Source organism: Centrocercus urophasianus, unplaced genomic scaffold (genome assembly GCF_019232065.1).
Source record: "Centrocercus urophasianus isolate 14NV4802_14NV808 unplaced genomic scaffold, USGS_Curo_1.0 seq_97, whole genome shotgun sequence".
NCBI lineage: Eukaryota > Metazoa > Chordata > Aves > Galliformes > Phasianidae > Centrocercus > Centrocercus urophasianus.
This window is the reverse complement of record NW_024885610.1, coordinates 1-9098: the sequence shown is the minus strand read 5'-3', so window position 1 is coordinate 9098 and position 9098 is coordinate 1. Positions and strand designations below refer to the sequence as shown.

General features: G+C 47.3%; 1 protein-coding gene across 2 annotated transcripts; it reads right to left on the bottom strand.

The window, feature by feature from the left end:
* Nucleotides 1–240: 240 nt before the first annotated feature.
* On the bottom strand, nucleotides 241–1441 carry LOC122171793 (avidin-like). Of its 2 annotated transcripts, none has more exons than XM_042839569.1 (4): nucleotides 1272–1441; nucleotides 985–1192; nucleotides 750–870; nucleotides 241–492 (listed from the first exon to the last, which is right to left on the bottom strand). In XM_042839569.1, exons 1-4 carry the CDS (start codon nucleotides 1341–1343, stop codon nucleotides 393–395), a joined length of 501 nt encoding a protein of 166 aa, XP_042695503.1. In that variant the 5' UTR covers nucleotides 1344–1441; the 3' UTR covers nucleotides 241–392. The 2 variants fall into 2 exon arrangements, with proteins under 2 accessions (XP_042695503.1, XP_042695502.1); XM_042839568.1 differs by having other exon boundaries at nucleotides 985–1198; nucleotides 1272–1436.
* Nucleotides 1442–9098: the final 7657 nt, after the last annotated feature.

Below are 9098 nucleotides of genomic sequence, written 5' to 3'. Positions count from 1 at the left end.
GCCCTGCAAACCCCATCTCACTGTGCTCTTTGGTGATGCACTGGCCAGAGCTTGCAGAACACACACTGTGTGTGCTGGCATCCCTGGGCTGGGTTGTATTTGTGTACTTGCTTCTACCAGAGGCTGGGATCCCTGCCAGGGGCAGGGATCCAGGGGCCCCTGGGGAACCTGGGGGCTGAGGGGACTGAAGCTGACTGAGCAGAAATGGGGAGTTTTTTAAAAATACAACAAGAGCTGCCATTGATTTTATTTTTTTTTAATTTTTATGTGAGAAGCGGATTTTGCTTGAGGCATGCAGAACTTTTGGGGGGCTGTGAGAAGTGAGCTGTGGGGTGTAAGGGGTCACCCTGAGAGCTCATGCTCAGCCAGGAGAGGCTGGCTGCAGCGTGCCATCACAGGACAGGCAAAGTTGCATCCTCACAGGATGGGGACAAGCTGTGCAAGATCTTTCCTTTTGGGGTGCGTTTGCGTGTGAAGACATTCCTGCCTACCCTGCAGGGAAACAGAGAAGTCCCATGGAAAACCCACAGAAACACAGCTTGGTGCCCCGAGTGATGGGGTTGTCTGTAAATACCCCCCCCCCAACTTGCCCAAGCAGCTGCTGGACACCCCTTGCCCATGCCCCACAGCCCCATCAGCCTCTCCCATCTGCAAACCTATGCCAGGGGATACCTGGGGCAGCCCCCACACCCTGCTCATCCTGTCAAGGGATGCTCACAGGGGTGCTGCTCCCTGAGTCCCCCTGCTACCTGGTGGCTTTCCAGTCCTCCTCCAGGGACCCGACAGCTTCACGCAACAGCCACGTGGTACTCAGCATCTCCCTGCCACTTGCATCCACGAAGCACTGCCCAGCAAAGGCAGTGGTGGCATCTGGGGGTTGTGGCAGGATGGGAGAGAGATGACACCCACTCACAGCCTTCCTTCACTGGGGTGCCCCAAAGCACTCCCAAGAAGACTTCCCAGCTCTGGTGCCCTGGCACTTACTGGAGAACGTGTCCCACCATACGGTGAAGGCAAAGGTGGGCCATGCCACCTCACTGGGCTGCTGCTGGGCTCCCCTGAGGGGAGAGATGCGTGTACAGCCACCAGCAAGGGTCACTCGGGTGAGGTACTCGCCTTGGAAGCCTCCATCATCCTCCAGTGCCGAAATCTCCATCAGTGAGTCCTGTTCATTCCTCCACAGCCCGCTGAGCTGGCACTGCAAGAATAGGCCAGCCATTGCTCCTGGGTGCAGACCAAGTGCTACCCTGTTCCCTCACCCCATCCCCTACCTTTCTCTCCACAGGGGTGACACATGTTGACAGGGCCAGCACCAGGGCTAGGGTGAAGGCACCATTCCCCATGGTTGCAGTGCTGCTCAGCACCCAGCAGTCCTTCCCCTCACCCCTTTATAGGGCTGTAACCAGAGCCGTGTAGTGCTGGGGGCTGAGGCTAGTGAGACAAGGTCGGGGTGACCCAGACAGGCAGGGCTGCAGGGGAGGGGTTGCTCACGTTGCCAGCCTCTGTACCGTGCCACCACCAGCAGCTCCTGTTGCTGCTTCTGAGCTGCAGTGTGAGGCTTCACTGGGGCTGGGAGTTGGGCCTGCCGTGGCAGCCCTGAATGAAGCTCTCTGGTATGTGCACTCATGGTCCTGGCATATGATCCCTGCAAAGGCTGAGTGCTGCTCTATAGGGCTGGGGTTCTGGCCCAGGGGCTACTCCACAGCTAAGCCAAGGAGAGCAGCAGAGGAGCAGGATCAAGCAGCTGCTGATCCCCTGGGTGAAGCTGGAGCTCCCTGACTTCATCTGCTTGGGAGAGATAACAGCTGGGTGGAGACACTGGGCATGGAGACATTTAGTGCTGAAACAGATGTTGGGTGCTGAGATGTTCAGTGTCGCGACACTTATAAACAGTTGGTAGGGACTGTTCCTGCAGAAAACATCTTATAGGCCACTAGGTGCCCTCAGATAAGGAGCAGCCTTGCTAATACCTCTGCCAGCCCATTTCCCCTTTCCTAATTCTCGCCTTTGTGTGAAGCAGATGCTTGGACTAAATATTAACTGAAAATGCAGGAAGCTTGTTAAAAGGTAACTCTGGGCAGAGCAGCCAAGAAGGTAAAAGGCTGCAGTGACAGTGTAAATGCACTCTGCTTAGAAAGGCTGAGAAGGAACTGGAAAAGCTGGATAAATTCAAGTATAAATTCAAGTATAGGAAAAGGAAGGAACCAAGAAGACAGCATTGTGTCAGAAGTGGAAGGGGCATACAAAAAAGAATATTTTATTTCCAGCAGCTGGCACTCAGTGGAAGCCTATGTCCCTCGACCACCAATTGACCCAGCTGCTGTCCCTGCTCTCCATCTGGCTGCACAGCTCCAAGACTACCCCAGCTGCTGGCACTGGATATGTTTTCCCTTCTGGAACAGTGTGCTCTGATGCAAACAGCACTCATCAAAAGGGCTGCAGGGATGATCAGGCATGTGGGAAGGGCACTTTTCCTCTGGTCATGTGCGTCCTGGGTACTGGTGCTTAGCTGGAGTGTTAGTGCAACCCACCTCTGCCCAAGGAATAAACACCTCAATGTCTCAGACACAGCATCATGTCCCTGCTAAGGGTATGATGTATGGCTTCAGTCCCCTCAAAGAGTGTCCCCTGCATGAGAGGGACCTGAAATACCTGGGACTGGGGTACATGTAGAATGCGGTTCCCCTGCTTGTCTCCTCCACTGAACTCAGCTGCAAGGGAATAATAGAAACATATGGGACATGGCTCTGCTGGGCAGAGGAGAGTTTATTTGGCTCCTGGTATGGGGGCACTGCAAGGGAGCAGGTGGGAAGTGGGACACAGCAAGTCTTCCACATCACCCAGACAGACTGATGGACACCACCCTTGCTACGCCCTCTAGACAGACAGACACTTCTGACACCTTTCCCATGCAGTGAGGTGGACACCCCTACCATGTCCCCTAGACACATGGACACTCCTGCCATTTCCCATGGAAAAAAAGATGAACACCTGCTGGAAATATCCAAATAATTTTTGTCGGGACGGTATCTCTGATAATCTCCTGCAACAGTACCTTGGTTATTTCTTTGGCTTTATTGATCCTGCAAGGGAGTGCTTCTGGTCACCCATAAAGGGTATTGGTTAGAACTAGCATATATCAAAACCCTCATTTTTCCTGGCAGTTCAAAAAAAAAAATCAATTTGCGATTGTTGCCCTGGAAGGTTCCCTTTCCAACAAGCCCCACTTGTACTCTGTTCCTGGTACTAGGATTGTACAGTTACTTTCTGGTGTCTGTACCTCCCCATGTTTTATTATGTTCCCTTAGACCCAAATCCTATAAAATACTAACGGGAACAACAATGTGTCCATCTGGGTATGCACCCATCTGTCAGCTTGCTCTCTTCCCTTATAAATCATAAGATTCCTATCCTTTCTAGAATACCGTATAGGTTCTGACTAAGGTTCAGATATTTTAAGTTTACTGTCTGGACTTAAAGCCAGTTCACCAATTTCTTTTCCTTCAGCTGCCTGTTTTGCCACCTGCTCCACCATCATATTCCCAGTTTCCTGTACAGTGTCACTCTTCTGATGACCTTTACAGTGTATAACAGCCATGATGTTCTTTGGTAGATTTACATCATGCTGAATTTGTTTTCCTTGTGTGTAAGCAACACTTGCTCTTTCCAGATGGTACCATGAGTGGGTACCACCCCAAAAGCATATTCAGCACCTGTCCATATATTTAAGGTTCTTGTCAAGGCAATTATTTCAGCCTTCTGAGTGGAAGTCCCCACGGGTAATGGTTTTGCTTCAATTACCTTCTATATGTAGCAGTTACTGCATGTCCTGCCTTACGGTTTCCTTGTCTTAACAAAATTGCTTCCGTCGATGAATCCAGGAATCCTCAGCATCGTCCAACGTGTAGTAGGCAATGCAACACCAACGGTTCCTCCTGTAAGTCTTACCAACTGAGTACAGACAGTTTCCATGCAGTCGCACACTGCTGGCTTGGAGGTAGCTCTGCGTTGATGTTCTGGGTGTTCAGCAAATTGCTTCCTTCTCTTTGATCAGTTGTGCTTGATAGCCATTAAATCAAGAAATTCAGCAAGCTCACAGTCCATTGCACACAGTCCTCCTTTGTTACTGTAGCATCCACGTACTGCAGTAAAGTTCTGTGGGATAGAGGAACCCAAATCTCAGGCTGACGAGTTGATGAGTTCTCAAAAATCATTTGGCTGTTCTCACAACCCTGGGTGACACTGTGCAGGTTAACTGAATTATTATTATTATTATTTTTTATTATTATTTTTTTCTTCTCTCCATATTTGAGTTTTCCTATTCAAAGGCAAATAATTTCAGACTTTCTATGGCAAAACCAAGCAGAAAAAGGGATAATTCAAATCCAGAACGGTAAACCCCACCTGCTTATTCCTTAACTTGGTCAATAAAGATGTACACCATGCATTGTATATATTCAACATTTCTATTAATTGCCCTCAAATCTTGTACCAAACTATAGCTCTTGCCAACCAGTTTTTCACTTGCAAGATTGGGGTGTTGTATTTGGATTTCTATCCAATTGATAATCCCAAATTATTTTATTTATTTAAAAGTTATTTATAATTTCTTTTATCCTCCTACAGTCTTGTACTTGTACCCGTCTTTAACTTAACTTTTATTGGGCTGCATTTTTGGCTCTGCCAGGCATCCCTGATGCCTGCAATCCTGTGTATACCCAATTTAGGATTTACATAATTTCTGGGAGTACAACATTGCTTTTCCCAGTTTGTGTTAAAGCCAGACTTAAAATTTTCAGTCCATTGGTCTTGCTTGACAAGTAGCTCCAATTGTCTCTACTGAATTTAATCTCTACATTTAACTATTCTAACATGTCATGCCCAAATAATCGTTTTGGAGAACCTGGCATGTACAAGATTTTATATATTCCTACTTGTTCTCCTAGCCTGTATGTAATTGGTTCCCCCAAAAAAGTAAACTTCTCTTGCCAGTGGCTCCTACAGCTATTATAAAAATCACCTACAGGTAATAGTTCTTGATGTAGCACAGAGTAAGAGGCACCCGTATCAGAAAATAAACCTCTTCACCCTGCTTCCCCAGCTGCTTTTGGTCCTGTGGGGGTGGAACTCTGCCTGAGCCCTTCCAGGCTCCCCCTTACCTCTTCTTCTAGGTAAGGACATCCCTGTTAACCTTGCTCAACTTTGCCTTGCTCAGCTTGTTTTTCCAAACCCTTCTCACTTTATAAACTTCCATTATCACAAACATTACTAACATTAAATTTCAGTTTCACCCCCTCCTCTCCCCAGGCTTCCAGTGCTCACACTGGGATATCGGGTTTCCCCAGATCTCTGCAGGTGGCGGCTATTCTCACTTGCAATGTCCCGTCCCATCTCCCTTCACAATTAATACATCCTTGTAATTGTTCTATGTTTTTTTTTTTTTTTTTTTTTTTTTTTTTATGGTTTCAATATTCCACATCAAAACATCATGTAGTGTACGGGGTATTAAAATGTCACTGATCCAATTCCAAGTTCCTATCCCTGTACGTTACAGAAGTCACGGGATCTGGCCCTTCCAGGTGGGGGGGCGCTCTCTTGCTGCCTGGCAGTGGGTGCTGGAGGTGCTTTCCTAGCCGTTCCAAGCTTTTCAGGTTTGAATCGGCCCCGGGAACTCTCTCTCTCTCATCTTGTGTGATTTATTAATCTCAATTTCAATTTAATTGTATATATTGTGTTATTTTGTATTCCAATATTATAGTAAAATAAGTTTTCCTCCATAGATTGTTGCCGCTGCTCTTTTCCTCCCTTCCTTCCTTCCCATTTTTTGTGGGACTGGGGTGGGGGGGGAGGGCAGAGGCCTGTCGCCCCTGTCGCGGACATAGATTGATCTGGTCAACTCCGTGACAGATTTTTGGCGCCCAACGTGGGGCGACTGCTTTTTAGCTTTTAGAACGAATCTCTTTTTCTCTCTGCTCTTAGAGAGCTTCGTTAAGGAGCATTATCAGTAGTTCAGGATTCTGTGCTGGAAAACCTGACCTTGAAAGATTAGGCGTACTGCCAGTGTTCTGGGATATTTGTAAACTTTGAACACTACTTAGTCTGAGTAGTGTCTTTTTTTTGCCTTTTTTTTTTTCTTTTTTTTTTCCCTCCTCTTGTTAGCTTCAATTCATTAACCCTTTTTTAGCAGGCACCAGCAATGAACCCGCTCGTTATCGTGGGGGTGTTGGGTAAAGGATTAAAAGCAATGGTGTTACTCACAACCTACTGGCCAATAATCCGTCTCACACTTGTGTGTTGTGGAATTGCATTCATATATAACTACCTAAGGGCACTGATGGAGACACCTATATTTTACCTATTTGCAATGTGGTATGATTTGAACTTTGGCATCTACATCCCAGAAGGAATGGCTAATTTCACAAACAACTACATCCCAAATGGAGTAGCTAATTTTACAAACAACACGATGTTCAGACCAGTCTCCGGGTTTTCTTCTCGGTTTGTCAAACGTTTTTTGAATCCTGAATTAATAGTCATGTTGGTGTGCATGTCATCAATTCTCCTGAATGTATTCGTATGCATTCATAATAAGGGAAAGGAGTCTCCTCCAAAATTAGAGAATGATGATTGGCACCTGTGAACACCTGTGGGATCCTGAGAAACTAAGCCAGTACTTGAGTCAGGGACTACGCGGCTTACATAAATCTAAGGAGGTACAACTTATTTGGGGTTTGGCTTGTGCTTACCGTGCCCTATATAATACCATTCTGGAGAGAGAGAGTTTCCGAGCTGAGGTTCAAGCCAAAGGGGAAAATCCCCAAGTCAAATCTAATCAATCACAGGAGACACCAGTAACAATACCAGTTGCACCTGTGGAGGGCAAGAAATGGAAACGAGTGTCTTCATGTCTTGAACGAAGAAGAGAAGAGGAGGAGGAGGAGGTGGAGGAAGATCCAGGCGAGGGGCCCTCCTCAGAACCACCACCATCGCGAAAGGCAAAAGGGAAAACTAGGAGACATGCAGAAGAGAGTGATGAAGAGGAAATCTCTATTACTACTCGCCGGCCTCTAAAGATGACTGAAATCCAAGGTTCAAGAAAGGAGTTTACACGGCGCCCGAATGAAACTCTTGTTTCCTGGTTGGTTCGCTGTTGGGACAGTGGGGCCAATTGCTTGTCTCCAGATGGTATTGAAGCTGGCCAACTAGGCGCCATTGCCAGAGATCCAGCTATTGATAGAGGAATTAGTGGATGTTCGGATGAGGCTGCCTCCCTCTGGGAACGAGTGTTAATAGCCGTGAAGGAAAAATATCCCTTCAAAAGCAGCTTGAAGATTGCGATGAAAAAATGGGATACAGTTGAAAAGGGTATCCAGTATTTGAGGGAAATAGGCGTGGTGGAAATGTTGTATGACCCTAACTTTGTTCCTAACCACCCTCACCAAAACCGTGACCCTGAAAAAGTGAGGACAACGCCTGAGATATGGCAGAAAATCGTGACAACAGCGCCGGACAAATATGCCTCTACACTGATGTCAGCGTGTGACAGATTCAACGAACAACAGAGAACGCCTTTAGTTTATGACTTAACTGTTACGCTCCAAAACTACAAACAATTGCTGTCCCCAATTCATGCTGCCGTTGCTGCTATATCAAAAATGACGGAGCAAGTGTCTCAACTGATTAACCGTGACAAACCTGTAGCAGTATCAGAAATGCTTGATGAAGATCAGGATAATCAAATGAGTCTAGTGAAGGAGATGAAGGAGATGATGAAATTTACGCGAGCCCACCTAACTAAAGACGATGAACCTTCCTTCTCACGTGCACCATCAAAAATCTCAGCTGTTAGAGGCAAACGCTCTCCGGCTCAAGTAAGGGATAATACACTGCAAATTGTCTTATGGTATTACCTACGTGACCATGGAGAAGACATGGGGAAGTGGCACGGTCAACCTACTCCTGTACTACGAGCCCGGGTGAAAGAATTACAAGGCAGATCAACCACCAGTGCAGTTGCTCCAGTTACCACAGGTAATGAATAGAGGGGCCCTGCCCTCAGTCGGGGAGGGAAAGGGATAATAGAGTATATTGGACTGTGTGGATTCGATGGCCTGGCACATCAGAACCACTGAAATATAAGGCACTGGAGGACACTGGTGCACAGTGCACTCTAATGCCCTCGAGTCATGAAGGGACTGAATCAATCCATATTTCTGGAGTGACCGGGGGCTCTCAAGAATGGACTATGTTGGAGGCTGAGACAAGCCTCACTGGTAAGGACTGGCAAAAACATCCTATTGTGACGGGCCCAGGGGCTCCATGTATTCTAGGTATTGATTACCTCAGAAGGGGGCATTTCAAGGATCCTAAGGGGTATCGATCGGCCTTTGGAATAGCTGCTGTGGACACAGACAACATTAAGCAGCTGTCTGTTTTGCCTGGCCTGTCAGAAGATCCGTGTTTGTGGGGCTGCTGTGAATAAACGACCAGCAGGTACCGATTGCTACAAAAAGGGTGCACAGGCGGCAGTACCGCACCAACAGGGATTCTTTGCTCCCCATTCATAAGTTAATTCGTCAACTAGAGAGCCAGGGACTGATCAGCAAAACTCACTCGTCTTTTAACAGCCCCATATGGCCAGTGCGTAAAGCCAGTGGAGAATGGAGGCTGACGGTGGACTACCGTGGCCTGAATGAAGTCACACCCCCACTGAGTGCTGCTGTGCCGGACATGTTAGAACTCCAGTATGAACTGGAGTCAAAAGCGGCAAAATGGTATGCCACCACTGACATTGCTAATGCCTTCTTTTCCATTCCTTTGGCCAAAGAATGTAAGCCACAGTTTGCTTTCACATGGAGGGGCATTCAGTATACCTGGAATTGTTTGCCCCAGGGGTGGAAACACAGCCCGACCATTTGCCATGGGTTGATCCAAATTGTACTGGAACAGGGCAGTGCTCCTGAGCACCTGCAGTACATTGATGACATCATTGTGTGGGGGGGATACAGCAGAAGAAGTCTTTACAAAAGGAGAGCGAATGATCCAAATTCTTCTGAGTGCTGGTTTTGCTATTAAGCGAAGCAAAGTGAAAGGACCTG

Excerpts from the sequence above, each read along its gene's own strand:
- LOC122171793 (XM_042839568.1), bottom strand. The coding sequence starts at position 1,343 with ATGGGGAATGGTGCCTTCACCCTAGCCCTGGTGCTGGCCCTGTCAACA. Across the intron at positions 1,199-1,271 it reads TCACCCCTGTGGAGAGAAAG|TGCCAGCTCAGCGGGCTGTG; the intron begins GTAGGGGATGGG and ends CTATTCTTGCAG. Across the intron at positions 493-749 it reads GAGGACTGGAAAGCCACCAG|GGTAGGCAGGAATGTCTTCA; the intron begins GTAGCAGGGGGA and ends GTTTCCCTGCAG.